Raw genomic sequence first — 24138 nt, forward strand, 5'->3', positions numbered from 1 at the left:
ACCTCATACCTGTACTATACGTAATATTTTTTATAATAATAATATTCTGTAGTATTTACAGCGTTTTGATGGCCTACGCTCCAACTACGCCTTGCTACCTCATAACTGTACTATACGTAATATTTTTGCTATGTACATGAACTTGATGATCTACCTCCCTACTATGCCCCCTTGTTCCCCTACCCTTCCACCTGCCTTTGTAAAGCGCTCTGTTATCTGCAAAGATCTTGTTCGCGCTATATAAAACTCTCAAAATAAATAAATAAATAAATACCATATCTTACCATATGAGAGTCCATACCACATCCATACAACGGCAGCCATAACATTCTATAAAATGGCACACCAAATGAAAGTAAACAACGATAGAGAATCGCATATCGTACTTTATAGTGACAGGCCATACCATACCATAGTATACAATCACATGCCACTCTGTAACTTATTATACAATGACAGGCCATACCATAGCATACTACCCAATTGCAGGCCATACCATACCATACTATACAATGACAGGCCATATCATATCATACAATAACATGCCATACCATACTATATTAAGACAGGCCTTAGCATGCCATGCCATACTATAGAATTACAGGCCATACCTTACTATACAATGAAAGGCCATACCATACTACACCGTACTATGTAATGACAGGCCCTCCTATACCACACTGTGCAATGACAGGCAATTCCATACCATATCATACTATACAATGACAGGCAATAACATACCATGCTATATAATGACATGACATTCTATTCTATACTATAAAATGGGAGTCCATTCCATGCCATACCACACTATACGACTGGCCATACCGTACTATACAGTGGCAGACAACCATATCATACCATGCAGTACCATACCATTCAATGACAGGTCATACTATATCACCCAATACAATGACAGGCCATACCATACCATCCTATACAATGCCCGGTTATACCATACCATACCATATACAATGACAGCCCATATCATAACAGACCATAATTAAAACAAGTTTTGCATTCTTTGATAAACAAAGTTTGAATAACATTAACCATACTAAATGCAGCAAAGGCAATCAGAAATGCAACTCCCCACAAAAGATGCTGCAAAGTGAATTTGTGTATTAGCTCAAATGGCGAAGTAATCATTCTTGACAAAGCAATGTTTAATTTCAAGGGCGGAAATGGTTTCCGAATAGGTATAAAACCCTTTTATAAACTTTCCCCATAAAAATTGTGAAGGGTTTTTTCTGGTGGGTGGAATGGCTACCAAATGTACTCTGATGGACAAACCCCTCGAAAAATTATTTCTGACTCATAAAAGGGTTTGCGATCTGCAACAATTTGCAGATAATTAGGGAGAGTGAAAGTGGCCTATTTGGGATTTACAGTGAAATGCATCAGTGGTTTGTGACAGCAATTGTAGTTGCAAACCATTCAACGTTACTATGCCCCCCCCCCCCAGCCCGCTAGTTGGGTTAGTGCCTAATTTGAGTCTCTTTTGGGAATAAAGTTTGTACCCTAAAAGGGACCAGTCTTCCAGGGAAACATTTCTTTTCAAAGCAGCAGTTGTTCTTTTAAAGGACACATTACTTTAAAAAAGAAAAAAAACTTCCAGTTTAGCAATGTAAAGCAAAATATGAGATTTGCTGTTCCTTGAAGGCCTCCATTCCTGCATTCTAAGTCAGCCACAGGGGGTGGCAAATTGTAAGTATATGGTTCGCATTACAAATTGCATTCCCTTTTGGAAACCAATCAGAAGGCAAGTTACCTATCCCTGGTTTGCATATTGAGAATAGTACATCAGCCCCAGGTGTTCGAAGGGCTATCACAAATAAAGATATCACTGGCTGTCTTCAAGACCAATCTCTCAAGTGAACACTGTTCCTCAAAGGCCAGGGTCTAAAGAGGACAATTTTCCTCATACAACAGGTATTAGGAGGAACCTCTTCCTCACAGAGCAAGTCTCAGGGTTCCCTTCCTTACTGTCCTAGTTCTTGATCCCCTAAGCTTTGCTTCAAGGCAATCTATTACCAAAGAAGAGATTGTCATCTTAAACAAACTGTCTGAAGAAGTAGGTGGTGTGACAGGTTCTTGTAAACAACCACCATAACATTCAGGGCTTGCATGTACCCCGTGCAAATGTACAGAGCTACACTATGGTCGAACCTTATCTCTCCTCGTTCTCTGTTTTACAGGAGATTCTACGCCTTCAAGTTTTGTGATGAATTTTGATGTAGTACTGGAAAATGTTAAGGATTTAAACACCCTTGCTGGGGAAGGAGAGTCACGGATTGAACACACAGATGGTGGAGCCAGGCTAAGACAGCCTGATCCTATCCCACTCACCCTCTATCAGAACGGGATGGTCATGTTTGGGGGCCCCTTCCGGTCCTATGAGGAGCGGTCCACACAGGTACACAGGTGCAACATGGTTATGCAGGGACTTTTATTGTTGGCTCAGGCGTGCCTTACAAATATACTTAGTAGGAGTCAACACTAGCAAAGGAGAGACTGTGAGGGCTGTGCAGCAATGCAGTGTGTGGTGATTATGTAGAGGTCCCATCTGAGTGGATGGTGCAGCAGTGCAGTATGTGGATCTGGTACAGCAATGCACTATGTGTGGATGTTGCAGCATGTGAGGAGGGGTATTCTCTCAGTTGAGGTTCCTCAACTCGCTGTGCCATTGGACTCGATCTGCACTAAGAGGCACCACAGAGCTTTTCATGATTATATCCTTGACTATATGAACAGGGCTTGGCTCCACTGGTAAACCTGATGCATCACATGTTTGTGTTGTGTTGGAGGTCTTCAGTTGCAAGCAGCTTAAGAGAGAATAGTTTTGCGGCTAAAATTCTGTCGCTTTTCTCATAATGGTAAATGTCGAGATCATTTTTTTTTTTTGATGGTGTGTGAAAGAATCCCATAGTTACTGAGAATGTGTTACTTTAATGCCAATGCATTCTGGATTTTTGGAATACATTTAGAAGTCATTTATAATTGTATGTAGTTCTTTTGTTGAAGAGGCTGCTGATATACAACACAAGTAGTGCTGTGTTTTTCTATTTCCATTGTTCACAATTGCCTTACAGATTCTACGTTGGCATTGAAGAGCTATTTGTCCATTGCTACTCTAAGTCTTCATCCAGAATGTTTTAAATATCCTATTGTTAGGTTTTGAGCGATTGGACGTCAAGTGTCAGCCAGCCTTGTTTCAGGGAGGTTTATTGGGAGGATTATTTTGAGTGGTACAGGATCATCAAAGACGGTTGTTAGAGCATGATACATTTTTCAACTGCTTCTGGTGTGCTTTTGATACAGACAGTGGATAGGGTGGGGCAGATGGAGGTGAAAACCAGTTTCCTCCAGGATGTGACAGGTGTACGGTGGTTACGGAAATTACTTATTTTTACTGGTGATGAAGTGGAGTCCTGGCATTAAATGGTCGTTCCAGGTGAATGAATAGGATGCAGTTTCTAAGATCCCATAGATCGGAGAAAATATCGTAACAAGTGCGTGTGTTGCTGCGTGGGTGGGCCCAAAGAAAATTAATTGATTCAGGGTTGGAGAGAAGGCATTTTTCTTGATATGTTTAAGGCATGTCTAACCACGTGTAAATCTCTAATTATGCAGAGGTTAAAATATGTTAACAGTATCACTCCAATGAAGTCTAGTCCAGGAAGGGTTCAATGAAAGCTGGGTTGTACTGTGGTACTCAATAGATCAAGAGGAATGTGCAAGTAATGGTTGGCAATGGAGAGCATTGGTTGAAAAAATGACACACAAACAGGGGCATGGATGTCCTCTAATTGTTTGGTTTAAAGCACTGTTCTGTGAACAGTGGCAAGCCTGCCTCTGGTATTTTTTCTGAAAATCCATTTGGCTTAGCCTATATCCAGCAGGCATGGTTTTATGTATGCTGGCGCTACATCAGTTAGCCAGGTTTCTGTCACATAAATGTGGTCTGCATTGGGCTTCTTAATGAGATCCCGGATATTGAAATGATTTTTATTAATGCAGCTCGCATTCAGTAGTTTCCAGGAGAGAAAGTAGTGGGACTTGCGAAATTGATAAGAGAGTAAAGTCAATTTAGCAGGCGGTTTAGACTGAGGACTCAAAGGTAAGGAATTCCGGGATCAAATTCAAATAGTCTATGAAATAATTTTACAGGATTAGGGAAGGAGAAGCAGAGGGTGTAGAAAGAGTGGATTTGGGGGACAAATAAAATACTAGAGTGTAAATTGTTGGGGATGGAAAGGATACAGGAGAATTAAGAAATGATGTGGAGATAGTTGGAGAGCAGAGTGAGGAGAAAGGTGTGGATGTGAGAAAATAAATGTATTTAAAGAGATGGGCAACAAGGGTGCCAGTAATGTTTAATTTAGTTTGGCTGAGTGGGGTTGTGACTACAAGAGGGAGGGAGGAAGGAGTTAGATTCAGGAAACCACAGTCCATCCCCAAATACCTGTTCAAAAACCAATAATAATCCTTAATCATCCGCGCAATTCCCACTGTCAGAAAAGAAAATCTTTAAGTCAGCATATCCCCTCTTACTAGGTAAAAAAGGTCCTCCACTATACTTCTTCACCTAGCTCTATACAAATGAGAAAATCTAATTATTTTATTCTACACAAATGCTCACCCTTCATTCTATATTCTTATCCACTAATCGCTAACATCCCAATGGTGATACTCTATTTGCCATAACCATAGATTAGATACCACCTTTGTATTTCCTATGTTCCTTTCCAAGAAACGTTTACAATTACGGTCTCCCATCACACAATTCTTAAATGAAAGTGTACAAAAATCCTTTGCTCCCATTACCTATGCCTACGAAGTTGCTCAGCCCCCTTGACTCCGTAATATTGTGATTTTCCATATTTACTATTTTTTACTAGTTATGACTGTTTTTGCCCTATGCCTGTTAATGCTTTATGTCTTGCCCTTTTTTTAAATCATAATATGCTTTTCTAATACAGCCTATTGCTTTTATTGATATTGTTCTCTATGTAATTTTTTGATGTTGAAATACTTGATATATTGATGTTTAGTCATTTGTAGTCAATAAACTCGTCTTTTGAAACAAAAAAAAAACCATTCCACACTCACACCCTATACCAGACCCAAAGCTAAGCTTTATCAGAAGATACATTACGCAAGCCATGGTTATAACCCCATGACCTCCCACCACTCATAGCTCCAAATAAGCCTGCATTGACCTACAGTACATCAAAAATAACCAATACTCTGAACCTCCCATTTGATAGCTTACCTCCATCCCTAAAATATACGCTACTCTTTTCATCCAGGTTTCATACACATTAAGCCACCACAGAACAACTCACACCTACAAATGCAACTCCAGTCCTCCATGTTAGGACAATTATCCACATCAATGCCAATCCAAAAACAGCTTCAAATGATCAAATAGAACATCATACATCTTTAATTATCCCCTCATTTACCTTTCAACCAAGCTACAACTTGTACATTCCTAAATTCAAACCCCCAATCATACATCAACCCCTAAGCCTTACATCGCCTTATCAATCAGCATGTCACACACCATCTACACTCCGGTAATGAATGTGTATTTGTGTAGAGATGCTACAGGAGGAGAGGTGTGGTGTAATCTGTGAGAATGCAACAGTATGTCAGCAAATGGAGAAGGCAGTATAGTCTTAAGGGATGCTGTAGAAGTGGTGGAGTACACTCAATAGGGATACTACAGAGGACTAGTGTGGTGCAGTTTGTGGATACTACAAGAATATTGGTGTAAATGAAGTGTACTTTCTGAGTTTCATGAGGACCTTGCAGGAGTGTAGTAAATGGCTTGGTAGTGCCGTGCTGTCTGTATTGATGGTGGCGTAGCTGTGTCATCTGGGGATCTTATTCAAGTGCAGCCTGTGAGGATGCTGCAGAGGTGCAACATAGATAAAATAGCAATGTCTGCGGGTTTTGTAGTGAAGTGAAATTATGGGATGTTGCAGGAGTGGTGCAGACCACTCGATCTGGGTTGTGGTCGAGTTGAGTCTGTGGATTCTGCAGGAGTGTAGTCCATGTATTTGTAGTGCTGCACATTGGGGATGACTTCAGAGGTGAATAGATAACTGCACTTAACACCTCTCTTGTTTAATATAGCGCTGTCTTCAGGACATCATGGATGGCTACTTCCCATCGGAGTTGCAGGCCCGCTACCCTGACGGAATTCCATTTCAGGTAAGATTACCGCACTTACTTGTACGCCACGAAGCCCAGGTGCCCATCTTTGACCTGTCAACCTTCATAAAACGTGTCATCCATCTTTCTTCCACCAGCCTACACCTGCCACCATCCTCTCCACTTACTGTCAGTATAAACCATTGCTCCAGTTTCTCCTTAGCATCCTTTCACCCACTACAAGACCATACATACACCTCTCACCTGCAGTCCTACACTCTTCTAAGGTCCTGGCATCCTCTTCTAACCAGTCTCTAACTCCCACCCTCATCTCCAAGTTATGACCTTTATTTCTCAGCAGCTTACCACTTCCACATCAGTAACATGGCCTCTCATCTCGCCTACCACCATTCACCCAACTACCAACCCTGCCTTTTCAATTCCACATGCCTTATTTGGCCTTCCTAAAATCTTGCTCTCACTTTCCCACCAGTCTCTTATCATCCTTTTCAAGACGACCTACATTTTCCACATCTCGCATGCTTTCCACTATACACTGTCCCTCAAACCTCATTCATACATTTACTTATAGAATGGGGAAAGTGAGATACAAGTCCCAGCATGATTAATCTTGTTTTAAAAGCCAGGATTGGCTTTTACAACATTGGCATTGGGCCAGTTGACGGCTGTGTTAGCTCCATGCTGTGACTTCCTTCACTTGCCCAACCACTGCCTCCCACGTGCGTCCTGCCAGTTTCCTGTGCTACTTCTTACTTGCCCCCTATCATTCCCTGCTCTGACTCTACCTCTTTTTTGCCTCCAACAATCTTCACCTTGGCCCTGTCACTCATTTATCTTCCTCCATCTTTCTGTCCTGTCCTCCATCTTCCACCTCTCTGTCTCTGCCACCCTCCTCTGTGTAGCAATCCTTGTCTAGGTTGACTGCTTGAGGCTGTGGCACTAAGCTGAGGGCTCTTGCAGGCAGGATGTGGGTGGAAGCAGGAACCTCTGAGTGAGTCCTGAATCTGTCAATTACAGAAACACAGGAAGAAGTGGCTGCATCTGCAAAGATGAAAACAGCTTGAATTCTCCAGTATTGAATCTTTCATAGATTCACATGCTTGTATCCTCCCAGTTGTCATGGTGGGAGTCTCGCGGTATTTAAAAAAGTAGTACCATAGATTACATTAGAAACCACCAAAGGGAAAGGAAAATGTTAATATTCGTCAGCATCTTTATGTGGGCCCAAACTTTGACTAATCGGAGACAAGCCCTAGAATGCAACTCCCCAGCAGAGCCACCAGACCTCATATTTCTAACCACATGTCATGTGCAAAGGATTCTCCCTGAGCTCTGCTCAGTTTGTCAGTGAGTGGACTTTTGACTCTGCTTGAATTCACCTCAAGGTACGGTCTTTCTACCTTCTTTACTTCAAAAATGTCAGAGGGTTCTAAGAAGACGCTTTTTAGACCCTGTAGATCTTGTGGGACGGCAAGGTTCTTTTCTTAAGATCCCCACAAGGACTGTCTTTACCCCAAACATATAGCCAAAGCCTGTAAATACTGCAGAACCTTTTCAGCCAAAACTCTAAAGGATAGAGAGGCCAGATTATTATTATGTCTCCAGAAGAAAGAATGTAAATCGGACTCTGGATCGGATGTTGAAGAGAGTCCTGGGCCATCCTCAGCTGAGAGGAAGTGTAAAAATGAGGGCTCTACCTCATTAAAGGCTGATTCTAAGAGATTGAAGGAAGAAAAATCCTCCATTGCTGATAAAGCAGCCATTAAGCAAAAAGATTCTGGCCTGAAGAAATTCTCTACTGCTTCTCTGCCTGGCACACCTCTAAAACAGGTTTCGTCGACAAAAAAAGCACAGTTGACGACCCGGCGTCAATGACTTCTACCAAATCCCTGACTTCCATGGCGACAACTGCATCGTCGACGGCTGTGGTGATGGCATTGTCGACGAATACGATGACGACAATTTCCTCTTCAACGGCATCATCAGCGGCTCCGACGAACACTACGTCGATGATTATGTCTACAACTCCGTCGACGGGAACAGTGTAGATGACGGCGACTACGGCCGTACACGGGCGCTCCGTCGACGAGAGTGTTTAAGTCACCCTCTCTGCCAATGTCGATTACTATCAGGCATCTTCCATCGTCGATGGATCAAAAACAGAACTCTAAAGGTCTCCAGTTTGTCCCAAAGTCTCCAGGTTTGACATCTTTATCCAAGATATCACCTTTGCCTCCCTCTCACCTTCTGGATACGTAGGAATCCGGGGATGAAAGTCTGTTTGGTCCCGCTTACAGCCCCTCACAGCTCAGGGTTAAATGCCAGGACACTGATGAGGATGAGGAGACACAGGGGCAGGATACGTCAGAGTATACGGACGGGGATTACTCCTTCACGGGCCCAACGATACGACTCTTTCCAAGAGCACTATCCATATGAAGCTTAGGAAGAGCGTCAGGAGGTTCGAAGAGATTCTATGCCGGTGCCAATCTCCCTGGTCACAGACCTTAGGCACATGCTCAATGACTATTAAAAAAGATTTCTGGACTCTCACGCTCTGGCTCCGTTGACGACCGGTGGCCTGTGTATTCATATTACTCCGCCACCACCAGTGGTTACTCCACCGCCTGTTGCTCAGGTAGCGAGAAAGGCTCCTCGATGCATTGCAATTCAAGATGACTACATAGAGAGTGAAGCAGACTATCAGCCCGAGGAGGGTGAGCTCATTCAGGATCCTAGTTGGTCAGGAATGGGATGATTATGTAGTTCCATCTTTGCTGTCGCCTTCCCCTCCTCCAGCCACTTCCCCTCGGGGGATACTTGGGGCTTCCTTGAATTACTAGAAAGAGCCCCTAGAAGATGCGATTTGCTTTTGTCTGTGGTACTAACCGAATGCTTTCTTTATGATTTGAAGGATACGGCTAAAGAAATTGGTTCGATCAATACCTATTGTGGATAACATTTGGAGTGAAGGTTTGAAGATTATGAAGAATCCAGCCTCAGTTCCTGCTGTATTGCCGAGGATGGGGAAAAATATAAAGCACCCGATTCTGCTCCTGCATGTTTAATTGGTCATCCTCGTCCGGATTCGGTAATATTGGAAGCTGCGCAGAGGCGCTCCAGGAATCCGCAATCTCCTTGCTCGATGCCTCCACACAGGGAAGGCAAGCGGCTTGACTGCATCTGCAGATGCTTCACCAATATGGCGCTACTTCGATCAAGGCCTCCAATGCTTTAACGATTTTGGGGAGGTACGACTGTCGGTTATGGTCAGATCTTGCTCCTCTTCTCGAACACCTTCCCGAAGATAAAAGGAAAGAAGCGAAAGACCTCCTGCAGGAAGGTGCTGGGGGCTTCTTCGGAAGTGATTGACTCAGCAATGGATTTGTCTTGGATTGCTTTCAGACAAATGGCAGGTGCCGCTGTTCTTCGTAGACAGGCTGGCTTAGGGCAACATCCTTCTGCCCGGAAATACAATCAAAGGTTTTGGACATGCCCTTCGATGGGGAAAATCTCTTTTGGAAGCACTTAGAGGAAGAGCTACAGGGTATAAAAAAGGATACTGAAACCGGACGTTCCTTAGGCAGTTGCAACAAAGGTGTTTTCGTCCTTTCGTGGAGGTAGGGGACAAGGTCAGTTCCAATCAGTTCCAAACCAGCCATATACCCAACAAAGTTACAGACCACAATATGGAGGACAGCAACAACTGCAATTTCGTACTTCCAATGTGTTGTACAATCAGCAATCAGCTAGATGCAAGCTCTCGGGACGAGGGAAATCACAGGATTCCTCTAGACCAGTGGTTCCCAAACTTTAGACTCCTGAGGACCCCCATTGAGTCACCACTGGAAACCGGGGACCCCCAAGCAATTTGTAGGATTTAAATTTCAAACATTAAAACAGTAATTAAAAAAAAATGAACACACGTGTGTAGACGAAACAAATACTCAAATTACTAATGATTTTAGGGGCATATTTACAAGCCCCTATCACCATGGAAACATCGCTTTTTGTTACGTTCCTGTGGCGATAGGGGCTCCGCCTTATTTACAATGCAACGTTAAGCCACTTAACGTGGCTTTACAGTGCCTTGTAAATAAGACCCCTTTTCACCCAATGCTTAGCATGAAAGGGGTGGGCAGTGGGTGTTGTGGTGGACATTTCTCCTGCAACACCCATTGATTTTGACGCTGCCCCCTATTTACAAGGGCACCGTAAATGGGAGGCAGTGCCAAAATTAAGGCCAGGGAAAACCTGGTCTTAACTTGGCAAAACAAGGTGAAATGCTTCATTTCTCCTCGTTTTTGCAAAACGCCTTGGATTGTTTATGTTCAGGAAGGTGACCCTTCCTGCACATCAACAATCTTTTTTTAAAAAAATGACATTTTGTAACTTCCATGTGTGCTACATTAAGCAGCACACATAGAAGTGACAAAACAACATTTCAAGATTGTTTATGTGCAGGAAGGGGGACCTTCCTGTACATATACAATCTTCCCCTGTTAAGTGTAGTGCCAGCGCAAGGGAAACGCAGGGCTGCACCATACTCTTGTACATATGGTGCAGCCTTTCGTTTCTGAAGTGGCAGAGTGTTTTGTTGAGCCAAGGAGGCTAACAATGCTCTCCTTCACTTCTGTTGTATTTTATATTGAGAGACTTTGCAAGAAAACGAAAAAGGTTAATGGGAAGGTTGGTGCTGCATCTCTGTGACTAACTTTTGAATGGTTGGTTTTATTTCGCAGTACGAGGCTCCTGCTCCTGCTCCTGCCAGGGTCAGACTGGAAACCCAAAGCAGCCATGGCAAATGATTTCAGACCAGTCCCCATACGGTGCACACTAAGTGCAGTGACTGAGCCTGGCCACTACAAAGGGAGCTTTGGGAGGCTCTCCCCCTAAGAAATTGATCAAACAATGGTGCAGTCTACAACACATTTATAATTACATGTTGAATTGTATTTGCTTTTCAAGAATAGTAAAGGAAGACCTGACTATGCACCAGAATACGAAAATCTTTCTGGGGGGTCTTCAATGATTCCCTCACTATCACCCTCCGACAGTGCTTCTCATCTCTCCAAAGCCCCGCTTTCACGTGTATTTCATTTTTTATAGCATCTCTCATACCATTGTAGGATTTCAGAGCAATTTACATCGCAAACATATAGAGACAGTGTATCATACGTGTAAATCAGCGTATAGAAAATGTTACATGAGGCAAAGGGGACTACAAGGTGTAGAACTCACGTCATTCATACTGTTAGGCATTTTTAAAGAGTGCTTGGTCTGGAGAAACACAAAATCAGGACTCAGAACATAACACAGTGGTTAGCATTGACTTTAACAATAAAAATCTATTTCCACACAAATGAACCTTTTTAGCAGCATCAGGATAATGAAAGTCTGGGAAAAAATATGTCACAAACTTGTGCCTTGCAGTTTGTAAGCAGCTGTTTGATAACAGTTTATAGGTCACTGCTAGATTATGATTGTCACTTATGAACTGCACTTTAACAAAAAAATCTCTCTGACAAAAGCAGTAACCCACTGACCTATGCATATAAAATACTGTTTTATAAAATGCATGGTACACGTTCTTTGCAGTAGGCATATTAACCCTCTGTGCTACATTAGGTTAGTCAAAGCTGCTACTAGACAAAACTCTCATCTCTCTCCAGCAGGGACATTAATCACTGGCGTTATCTTGACACTTTTATTGTTCTTTGAAAACTGCTAATTTAACAAGATACTTTGCAGTGGTTTTAAAACTGCTGCCTGCGGACCCCCTGGGAATGTGTCAGGGACCCCTGGGGGTCCGCGGACCACAGTTTGGAAAACACTGCTCTAGACGACAGTTACGTTTGTCTCCCGCCAGCCACCTCATCTTGTCTTCAACCTCTGCAGTCCCATCAGCTCTCTCCATTTCTAAGCCAATGCAAGCAATTACAAATGACAAATAGGCACTGGACATTATCCAACTGGGCCACACCCTAGAATGTGTCCACAAGCCTCCTCGAAATCCGTCCCCAAAGAGAATGCATCATCATCATCTTCTCTTGTTAAAGCAAGAAATCTCAACCTTGCTAAAGAAAGGGGCAAAAGAAAAAGTGCCTTTCAGCCAACACGGGAAGGGCTTTTATTCAATTTTCTTCCTCATATGGTAAAAGTGCTGGAAATGAAGACAGGTCATGGACCTCAGACAGCTGAACAAATACATCAAGAAACAATAATTCAGAATGTTGTCCCTACAAGAGGCTCTCTTATTAATAAACAAGGGAGATTTTCTAGCGTCCCTCGATCTCTTGGATGCATATTTTCACATCACTATTCATGGGAAGCATCGCCAATTTCTGAGGTTCAAGATAGCTGGGGATCACTACCAGTTCAAGGTTCTGCCCTTCGGCCTTTGCTCAGCTCCCAGAGTTTTCACGAAATGGATGGCTCCGGTTGCAGCTTTTCTGAGAAAGCAGGGACACCAGGTTTACCCCTACCTGGACAATTGGCTGGTTGAAGGGACCACGTTCCACTCTACCAGAAAATCTACACGGGTTGGTCAAAGGCTATTAGAGTCTCTAGGACTGGAACTCAACGTAGAGAAGTCTCACTTGATTCCAAACAACTACAAAAAGTATCAGAGGGTCTAGAACAGGGAAGAGTTTGAAGGTGACAGACACCAAACCGACAGTACAAAGCCCTTAAACTAACTAAACAGAAGCGTGGTGTGCAATAACATCTCAAGTGGATGAGGAAAAAGCCCATCAGTCACCACTCAGATCCGCCCTTCATCATTTGGGATTTGTCCGGACCATCCGTGTGAGTATGTTCTATCACAGTCATAAGGAGACCAGATGATTAAAAGGTCTTCTTCGCTGTGCCAACAACAGTATGGTCTACCACTCGGTAACAACTAATGAGTGGAAAAAAAGGCGATGTAACTGGGGTGTGCAGTGCAGATAAATGTGAATTGAAAAACAATAAACAATGTGTTATAAAATTGGATGAGAGAGCACAGAACTAACTTTATTCAATTGATGCTCACTGGACCAAGATTAAAATTTATGTCAAAGACAGTTAAGTTACGTGGACTGTCTAAGGTGGAACCAGGTCGACATGTTTCAGCAATTCAGGACTCCTTTGTCCTTGCTTTCATCAGGACCATATAAACAAAAACAGTGCTACTGCACGATAGTGAAAAAAGAAAAGTGACAACAGAGAAATAGTGTAGGACAAACAAGTGCAAATGTCACCTGAAATTTCCAAAGTACGATTACAGCTAGTGTTGTTCACATAGTCTGTAAGAAAGGACGACCTCACCCCGCCTGGCAGTGGCTCAGGGGAAGAGTGAAGCACCGCTCTGTCCGTCGGTACTCCGTAGCCGGCGTCTGAACCGACTGGCCACTGCCAGGCGGGGTGAGGTCGTCCTTTCTTACAGACTATGTGAACAACACTAGCTGTAATCGTACTTTAGAAATTTTAGGTGACATTTGCACTTGTTTGTCCTACACTATTTCTCTGTTGTCACTTTTCTTTTTTCACTATCGTGCAGTAGCACTGTTTTTGTTTATATGGTCCTGATGTAGCAAGGACAAAGGAGTCCTGAATTGCTGAAACATGTCGACCTGGTTCCACCTTAGACAGTCCACGTAACTTAACTGTCTTTGACATAAATTTTAATCTTGGTCCAGTGAGCATCAATTGAATAAAGTTAGTTCTGTGCTCTCTCATCCAATTTTATAACACATTGTTTATTGTTTTTCAATTCACATTTATCTGCACTGCACACCCCAGTTACATCGCCTTTTTTTCCACTCATTAGTTGTTACCGAGTGGTAGACCATACTGTTGTTGGCACAGCGAAGAAGACCTTTTAATCATCTGGTCTCCTTATGACTGTGATAGAACATACTCACACGGATGGTCCGGATAAATCCCAAATGATGAAGGGCGGATCCGAGTGGTGACTGATGGGCTTTTTCCTCATCCACTTGAGATGTTATTGCACACCACGCTTCTGTTTAGTTAGTTTAAGGGCTTTGTACTGTCGGTTTGGTGTCTGTCACCTTCGAACTCTTCCCTGTTCTAGACCCTCGGATACTTTTTGTAGTTGTTCCGTATTTGGGGACTGTATTCAGAGCCAGGTCTTTAAATATTCCCTAGGTCCTACCCCACCGTTGTGTTTTTGTTGTCACTTGATTCCAAGCCAGAAGCGTATTTTTCTCAGGGCATTACTGAACACCAAGTCAATGAGGGCGTTTCTCACTTCAGAACGGAAGCTCAAAATAAGGCACTTAACAACCCTCCTATGCGTAAGAGAGTCCACTTCTGTAAGAGTGTTCAAGTCTTTACTGGGGATGCTGTCATCATTCATCCCTTTGATTCCAAATTGTCAGCTGCACATGAGGCCTCTCCAAGAGCAGTCAGACATGCAGTGGATTCAGGTGCACAGCTCATTCGAGGCCATCATCTCTCAGACAATTAAGCAAGCTCTGTCATGGTGGGAGAAAGAAGGCAATATCTCTCCAGGCCTCTCGGTTCAAGCAGCACAGCCTTGTTTCATTATGACCACGGATGCCTCAATGGATGGTTGGGGAGCGCATCTCCAGTAATTGCAAATCCACGGAAAATGGTTGGTTCAAATTGCACATCAATCTCTTGGAATTGAGGGCAGTTTTTCTGGGATTGCAGGCCTTTCTCCCAATAATCCAGGGATCCTCTGTTCTGGTAAGAACAGACAATACCACAACGGTGTTCTATCTGGCCAAGAAGGGGGCACCAGGTCTTTCACATTGTCAGAACAGACCTAGGAAATTTGGAAGTGGCTAATTCAGCACAAAATAACGTTGCAAATAGAGCATTTTTGGGCGTGGACAACAATTGGGCGGATTCTCTAAGCAGAATCAATTCCCAATGTCACAAATGAGAGTTAGACTGGGAGCAGTTGCGACAACACTTCAAACTGTGGGGTACTCCAAAACTGGATCTCTTTGCGACAGCAAGCAACAAGAAGTGCAAATTGTTCACCAGCAGATTTTCTCAGGCAAAGTCACGCTCTGCAGATACAATGCTCGGGGATGTTCGCCTACATTTTCTTGCCATTTCCTCTCATCCCAAGAGTGTTAGGCAAGATGAAGAAAGAACCATGTCATCTCATTCACATACCTCTGGCATGGCCGAGGCAGTTTTAGTTCACAGAGCTTCTCTTGTGCTCGAAATCTCCACACATTCTCTTTCCTCCAGTGCAACACCTGCTGTTCATGAACAACGGTCAGATCGTTCATGCTGAGATAAAATCTCTACGTTTATCGGCTTGGAATCTCACGACTATGAATTCACAGACATCGCTCCCGATTGCAGGTCCATCCTTCAGCGGGCCAGAGCTTCTTCCACTAATAGGTCATACACTGCAAAATGGAAGAGAATCATCTGACATTGGTGCATAGAAAAGGACATACATCCTTTGCTCTTTACCCCGGCACAAGTTTTACCTTACCTACTTCATTTAGCTTAGTCAAAATTGGCTCATTCATCAATCAAAGTTCACTTGGCTGCAATTTCCAGGTTTTGCAGAAAACCAGAAGAACTCTTCCTATAGTCAACAACAATTGTTAAAGAGTTTATGAAAAGCCTTTTCAGAGTTTTTCCACCCTTGAAGCGCCAGGCAGTGCCATGGGAGTGAAACATAGCCCTAGCCCAATTGATGAAATCGCCTTTCGAGCCGATACACAAAGCTGACTTAAAATATGTTTCATGGAAAGCTTTTTGGCCCTCACATCGGCTAGAAGAATCATTGAGATTCAGACTTTCACTGTGGCTGCACCCTTTCTTCAATTCAAGCAAGACAAACTATTATTGAGAACAAACCCCTGCTTTATTCCTAAAGTTCCAACCTCTTTTCACTTAAATGAGCCGGTAGTGCTCACTGCTTACTTTGGAAATCCTTTAACTGCTGCCGAAAGAGCATTGCACTCTTTGGATGTAAAGCAATGCATCAAGTTCTACATCCATTGAACAAAGACTTTCAGAAAATCAAATCCGCTCTTTGTTTCCTTTTCTTCGCCAAGGAAAGGCCTGCCCTTTCAAGGAGCAGTATTGCACATTGGATCTCCTATGCAATTGTTTTCTGCCATAGCAAAGCTGGAAAACCTCTATCTGCGCACTCCACAAGGAAGATGGCAGCCTCTACAGCCCTTTTTGCCGTGTCATCACTTCCAGACATTTGTAGAGCGGCAACATGGTCTAACGTGCATACGTTCACCAAGCACTACTGCCTAGATTGCATGGAAAGCAGATGCTGCAGTGGGTCAAGCGGTCCTGAGGCATCTGTTCTCTTGAGGTACAGTCTATATATTTCTATCACCTCTATTATATTTTTGTTTATTGTGTTTCATGGATTTATATGTTATAATCATTTACTTGGATTTCATGATGCATATAGATCAGCATGCTTAAATGTGTTCATTCTTAATGCATATGAAGGTCTTCGCCTAGTTGCAAAGTTTTAAGGAATGACACTGCTGCCTACTCTGATACAATCTATGAAAGATTCAATACTGGAGAAAAACAAGTTACTTACCTGTACAATGTAGTTCTCCAGTATTAATATCTTTCATAGATTCACATGCAGCCCTCCCTCCTCCCCGTCTAGCTTGCCACTTCTTACCTCAGGTTACTTCTTAACCTTAGCACACTTGTGCTCGAAATCTGAGGTCTGGTGGATCTGCTGTGGAGTTGAAGTCTAGGGCTTGTCTCTGATTGGTTAAGGTTTGGACCTACATATAGATGCTGATGAATGAAAATATGTTCCTTTCCCTTTGGTGGTTTCTAATGTACTTCTATGGTACTACTTTTCTAACTACTGCGAGACTCCCACCATGACGACAGGGAAAATACAAGCATGTGAATCTATGAAAGATATCAATACTGGAGAACCACAGTGTACAGGTAAGTACTTGTTTTTTTCGTGCCGGGGGATCTGTCAAAGTGGCAGCGGGGTTGGGAAAGACCTGGAGCTGTATTACTGAAGTGCTCCAGGGGCGCAACAGGTGTTTGCACCCACTTTGCGTGCAACTGGGGCACCTTAGTATTACAGAAGGGGCTGCAGACGCTTGTGCGTCCCCTTCTGTGATACCAACAGCGCTGGCAAATATAAAGCACCAGCGCTATCATCAGAGGGCCGTTCCCTCATTTACATGGGAGCGTGGCCCCATGCAAATGAGGGAATCCTTTTGCATCTCCTCCCTCCCCATATTACAGGCGCGAGCACTGAGGCAAAGAAGCTGTCAGGAGTGTGCCACCTAAAAAGCGGCGCATTGTCGGTACGGCCCCTGATGGCAGCCCTCCGGAGTGGGGAATGGATGTGCTATAGATCCCCCCAGACATCCCCTTGCAGACGGGTGCAGTCACTCACTGCACCTGCCTTCAAGCGGATCTCTAATCCCCCTTCAAAGTGCAGGCGGGTTGCCACCTGCACAGTGAAACACGGAGCGGCTTCAAAGCAGTCTCTCCGTTTTTCACCTGAATGCACCGCCCGAGGGCAGCGCAAGTTTGCTTCTGCCCTGGGGGCAGTGCATTCACTATAATGCTAACACTATTTTGAAAGGTGCACCCAGCGTTAACAAGGAAAATGTGCCGCATACGTAATAAGGCCTCCAGTATAATCGCAATACTGCCCTGCATTTAGACAGGCCCAAGGGAAGGTTCTCAATTATTAAAGGTCATGTTCCCAAGTTACATCACAAATGGCCCGATGTAGGTAAATAGCATTTACCGATTCGAAAATACCGAATTTTACTGATTCGGTATTTTCGAATCGGTAAATGCTATGTAGCCAATCATTCGGTAAAAATTACCGAATCATTAAGATTCGGTATTTATCGAATCGGTATTTACCAATTCGGTAATTGCTGTCAATTACCGAATCGGTAAATACCGATTCGGTAAAAGGGGGAAAATATTGAAGGGTGGCAGGGTGTCACTTGGACACCCTGTTGCACCCCTCAATTGTGTATGGGTGCACATGTTGCAGACATACATGCCCTAAGGGCATGTATGCCTGCAACATGGCACTGAAGCAATTTGCATAAAATTGCTTTTTGGGGTGTTTTCGTTATTTACCACCAACTTGTAGTTGGTGGTAAAAACCGAATCCTAACATGGGATAAGCACTCATTTAAGTGCTCCCTACATTAGGAATTCGGCAATTTACCGAATCGGTATTTAAGAAATCAGTAATTTACCGATTCCTTAAATTACAGATTCGGTAAATTACTGAATTGTTAATTTCGGCCCCTACATCAGAAAAGCCTATTACCGGTCGGTAACGGCCGAAATTCGTTAATTTCGGCCGTTACCGACCGGTAATACCCTTCCTACATCTGGCCCAAAAGCACTTCACTGGAGATCAGGGTCACCACCACCAATATCTGAATGGACACCTCAGATGGAGTGCTGCACCATAGAAGAACAATTTATGTTTAAATTATGTGGCTGCCCAGAGAAACACTGTAAGGTCTAGGGGAAATGGATGGCTTATTCTGAGAACTTTGATATACAAGACTAATGTTAATGTAGCAATAATACATTGGAGATTTTCCCAAAAGGGGACGTTTGGCAGGTGCCATACAACAGTGTTAACTATTCATGTGATTTGTACATGTGTGTTCAAAACTCAATAAATAAAGTTGATTAAAAAGAAGTGAAGTCTGGGGCATGGCTTGGCAAGCCAACATGGTGGACGTGTGCTGAGCGAGCTCCGTCCAGCCCACCACAAAATCCTTAAAATATCCTTACTCTCTGATGCAGATTTGATCACAAACCCGACTTTGCAGTCCCGTGGTGCAAGCTGCATCGCCCAATGAGGTTTTGGAGCTCCCCCGGGCCTGAAGGGGTGTAGCGGAGCGTTGGCAGAGACAGGCCGCAAGGGGGCGAGGCCTGGCTGGCTGGGACGCCGCACTGAGCACTGCCGGATCCCGTCACTGGAGTGAGCGAGGTGGCCTCGATGTGGTCCATTGACGAAGTAGTGAAGGGCAGTGCTTTGGAGGTCGGCGGACGAGCAGAGGCTGCAGGCAGTGGCCTGAACACCGCTCCGTAGCGCAACCCGAGGCTGAGGAAGGCAGTGTGGCTAGATCTGGCCACGGAGGTAAGGCCCGGAGCGGGGGAGCGGGAGTCACTGAGCCTGGCCGATGATCTGTTGATCTCTGGGAGTGCTCATGCCCCGTGTGACTGTATTGGAGAATCCCTTGGCAGCGGTGGGGGTCTGGGGTGCACACGACCCAAAGGCCTGTTGACACAGGGCCTGCTTTCTTGGACCCCTCTTACCCTACATACAGCGTGAGATTTGCGGCGGCGCTGTGCCGCGAGTGCAGAGCCATCTCGGGGGCCGTAGCGATCCACAGAGAGCCCCCTGGATCAATCTGGGCCCCAGCAGGGGTAGACTCTACAAGGGTACCTCTCCCCCCAGGCCACAAGGGGCACTCCTACCGGCGGTCAGTCGGACCGCGGGGGTGTCATCTGGGCCTCTCTGATAGGCATCGGGGGGGGGTGTGCAGATAGGAGGCACGTGCCATGGACAGGCTGCAGCTCTGAGGGGACACATGTGATTGGGGGCCCCTCGTCAGGGACCCAGGGTGTGGTGGCTTCGGCGGTCGACCGGGCTGTGCGGGTACCACTGGGGGCCTTGGCTGGGTCGGGGGTGCAGTGGATCCCTGGTTTATTAGTTGACTCCGGTCTAGGGGCGGCTCAGCGTAGGCTCCCAATCATCTAGTGCCCACGGTGTGACAATCTATATTTCCGCCCCCTCCCCCGATCTCCTAAGGCTTGCGCGGGGAGTCCTGAAGGCGGCTATGTGGTGGTGGTGGTGGTGGTGGCCCGACCAAGCAAGGCCCCATCGACAAATATACCGGTGCGGGAGCAGCGGCTGGGACGGCCGGAGGACAGCAGGGGACAATGCCTGACAATGCGGCATTCATAACGGCCATCACCCAATCCAGGGACATGCTAAATGCGAAAATTGGAGTGGTCAGCTCTGATGTCATGCTGTTGAGGCAAGATTTGCACAACGAGGTGACTCGCATTACTGAAGCTGAAACCCGTATCTCCAGAGTAGAAGATGATGTCACCACCCTTAAAAGAAAAGTTGCTGCCATGAAGAATGTACAGAAGGGCTAGAGATGCGAGTGGAGGATGCCGAAGGACGGGCCTGACACAACAACCTCCGATTTGTTGGGTTTCTGGAGGGCTGTGAAGGGGGCAACATGGAACGCTTCATTACACAGTGGCTGGAGAACTGCCTCCCCCGGAGGTCCTGTCTCGCTGCTTTGTTATCGAGCGGGCCCACAGGGCGCTCATGCAGAAACCCCCACCGGGAGCTCGCCCACGGCCAGTTATTGCAAAACTACTGAACTACCTTGATCGTGATGCCATACTGAAGCAGGCCCGGGTCAAGGAGCCCCTGCTATACGACAATGCGCGCATCCTCATTTTCCCTGACTACACGAGGCAGATGCAGCAACAGCGACAATCATTTATGGCAGTGAAGGCTCGCCTGAGACACCTCAAGCTTCCCTATGCTGTTGTGTATCCTGCCCACCTATGGGTGGTTTACGGCTCCCGCGCGCACTTTTTCGATACTCCGGAGGAAGTATTCAAATGGACTGATGAAACGGTGCGGGTGAGGGTGCACACACCACCTGGAAGAGAATCCGATTCTTCTTTGCGCCAGATGGCCAGGAGGGTCCCCCGGGGACAGCTAAAAGGCAACAGACGGCATCGCTCCCAGTCCTGTGGCACTTCCTCTCAGGGAGACTCTATAACTGGCCGGCAGATTTCGGCGGATTGATGTATGGATCCACAGGGAGCTGCGGAGTTCCGGACTATTGAATTCTACTCGGAGAGACTATAACTTGTGCCAGATTCTTCTCCAGGCCAAAGCTGGCGTGGGACATGCCCAGGGGACATGAGCAGTATGTTGGGGATCCATTGGTCGGGGTGGCCCCCATTCCGGCTCGGGGCTTAGCCCTGCCGCGACAGATGCTTCAGTGTTTTTAAGGTTTAGGGTGGGGCGTTTGTTGGGTGGGGGTTGTTCATGTTTACAGATCACACACTCACTGATGGTCCACTGCTCTTCTCCTATGTACCGTAAGGTCCCCATGTTGGCTATGGTGGTAGATGTCCGCCCAGATGGCTGATGCATCCCGTAGGGGGCGGGAGACCCCAGGTACCCTCCTCATAGTTAGTTGGAATGTCCATGGTGCCCTGGATAAAATTAAGCGTGGGCCTTACTGCACCAAGCAAAGCATGCTGGGGCTGATATACTTCTGTTACAGGAAACACACCTCATGGGCACACAGGCCCTCTGCCTCCAGAGATATGGGTTTCACCAGGTCTTCCATTCTGGTTTCACGAGGGGCTCACGCGGGGTTGCTATACTAATACACCGCAGGATCCCCTATATTCACGATAAACAGTAGACAGACACACAGAGGCACTATTTGTTTATTCGGGGCAAGATCGGGACAGATCCCCTGGTGCTAGGTAGTGTTTATGCTCCCCCACCCCTGCAATGGAATCTAGTGGAGCGGCTTATGACCTTGTGGGCGGACTTGCCGGATACACTCTCCGTGGTTGGTGAGGACTGGAAGGACATCATGGATTTGGCCAGAGATCGATGACAGGCTGAGGGGGGGGTCCGGAGAGTGGTCGCCCCACAAGATTGCACTCCTTAGTGACGGGACTTGATTGGGTTGATGTATGGCGACGCCTTCACGGCGATAGCCGGGAATTCACCTACCTATCTGTGGTTCACGATTCCTTTTCCAACTTGACTATCCCTTTGTTCCCAGGGTGGCGGTGGGCAGGGTGGTATCGGCGGAGATTCTGCCCAGGGGCCTGTCAGATCACTCTCCGGTGGCCCTCACGCACCAGATGGGTCGCGGAACCAGCCATTCAGATGTTGCCTCTCTGTATGGCATTTGCAGTATGATGACTACAATATATTCACTGGCGCATCTGTGTCTTCCTTTTTTAAAAATGTTTTTAAGTTACGGAAATCAATACACGTAAGAAATTTAATAATGCCTATTTTTGCTGGAATCAGTTTTATATGAATATGTATTCTATTGTACTTTTATGGTTGTTTTGTAATAACAATCGAATAAAGTTTTTGAACTGAACTGACTACAAGGAACGCATGAGTGAAGCCATCGATCATTATCTGGCGGCCAATGTGGGGTCTGTCTCTAGCGCAGCGACTTTGTGGGAAGCACTGAAACCCACACTGAGGGGGTAGATATTTCCTGGTGCGCAGCAGGCCGTAGGGAGCGAAGGGAGGAGCTGCTGCGAGCGGAGGCAGAAATAGTAGCACTTGAACGTTGGAGCCGGGAGGCAGAGGGAGGCCAGTCCAAGAGGCAATTATTACTGGCTCAACAGAACTATGCGTCTCTTTGGATAGACGAGCCCGCCAAGCCTGGCTGGCAACGCTTAGCAAGGTATATCAATGGGGAAACAAGTCCAGCAAGATGCTGCATCACCTCTGCCAGGGAGCCTTCCATTCCCAGGCTCTCCCGAGCGTTCTGGGTCCGATGGGTGAATCAATTACGGAACCCCCGGCCATCGTGTAAAGCTTTTCCGCCTATTACGCAGACCTATATGCCCCCAGAGAATGCCTATCGGCCGCCACCATAGATACATTTATAACTGACCTACCACCAAAAACCGTATAAGATGAGGTGTGGGAACAATTGGAGCTACCGCTGGCGGACAAAGAACTGGGCACTGCCCTGGGGGAACTCAACCCCAGGAAGGCATCGGGTCCCAACGGTTTCCCCAGTGAATTCTTTAGACACTATTTTGTGCCGTTGGTCCCCCACTTTCGACCCGTGGTAGATGAGGCTCGGGAACGGTGCTCGCTTCCCTCAGATTGCAGGCATGCGGAGTTAGTGGTGTTTCATAAGCCGGGCAGGCCCCCGGAGCAGCATGCCTTGTATCGTCCTATTTCCCTCTTAAATGTGGAGGCTAAGGTACTGGCCAAGGCCTTGGCCAATCGTCTTTTACCTCACATTTCCACTCTGGTACACCCTGACCAGGCTGGGTTCATGCCCCAGAGAGCGATCAGACATAACATTAGGCATGCGCACGTAGCACTGGCAGCTATTCGGCAGTTGGGGAAGCCAGCGGCACTCTTATTGGCCGACATGTACCGGGCGTTTGACTCCATGAGTTGGGTGTATATATTTGCCTTATTGCGCAGACTCAATTTAGGACCGTGCTTTCTCTCCTATTTAACACTCCTATACACAGATCAGACGGCGTCGGTGTGGGTGGCTGGGGTGACCTCGTCCACGTTCTCTATCAGGCGGGGCACCCGGCAGGGCTGCCCCCTGTCCCCCTATTTATTTGCGTTAGCTATGGAGCCTTTAGCTTCATGGGTACGCATTGATGCACAGATTCGGGGATTCGAGTGGGCGCCGGGTCTATCCGATAGGATCGCATTGTATGCGGATGATGTTCTTTTCTTCCTTATAGCTGTGGACAGGACGGGGCAGAGGTTTTGCGCATTATGCTAATTTTTGGGGAAACGTCGGGGCTCTACATGAATCCCGGTAAGTCCATATTATGGATTCTGGGGGATCAGACGGGAATGGGAGCGTGGACGACATCGGTTCAGTTGGCAGTGGGGGTGGCTGAAATACCTGGGTGTGTTTTTAATGGATGTACCTGCAATTTCCTGGGTGCGTAATTTGGTCTCAATGTGGGAACGTATGCGGGAAGATCTTAAAACCTGGTCCCGTATGCCCCTCTCACTATATGGCAGAGCGGGGATATTGAAGATGGTAGCGCTCCCCCGGCTCCTCTATCAGCTGCAAAATCACCCATATCAGATCCCGTCCCGATGGTTCCGACAGGTGAACGCAGCGCTTGAGCAGTTTCTGTGGGAGGGGGGAAAGGTGTGCGTAGCTCTGCGCA

At 45.9% G+C, this 24138-nt stretch overlaps 1 protein-coding gene across 2 annotated transcripts in view; it reads left to right on the top strand.

The window, feature by feature from the left end:
- The window catches only part of UBXN11 (UBX domain protein 11), a 361170-nt gene that overhangs the window by 234420 nt on the left and 102612 nt on the right, over positions 1–24138 (top strand). For both annotated transcript variants that reach the window (XM_078684010.1, XM_078684011.1), the window contains exons 8-9: positions 2199–2416; positions 6145–6222. In XM_078684010.1, coding sequence (XP_078540136.1) covers positions 2199–2416; positions 6145–6222 — 296 coding nt within the window. The remainder of the gene's footprint in view (positions 1–2198; positions 2417–6144; positions 6223–24138) is intronic.

The sequence above is a fragment of the Lissotriton helveticus genome, chromosome 3_1, assembly GCF_964261635.1.
Source record: "Lissotriton helveticus chromosome 3_1, aLisHel1.1, whole genome shotgun sequence".
NCBI classification, from domain to species: domain Eukaryota; kingdom Metazoa; phylum Chordata; class Amphibia; order Caudata; family Salamandridae; genus Lissotriton; species Lissotriton helveticus.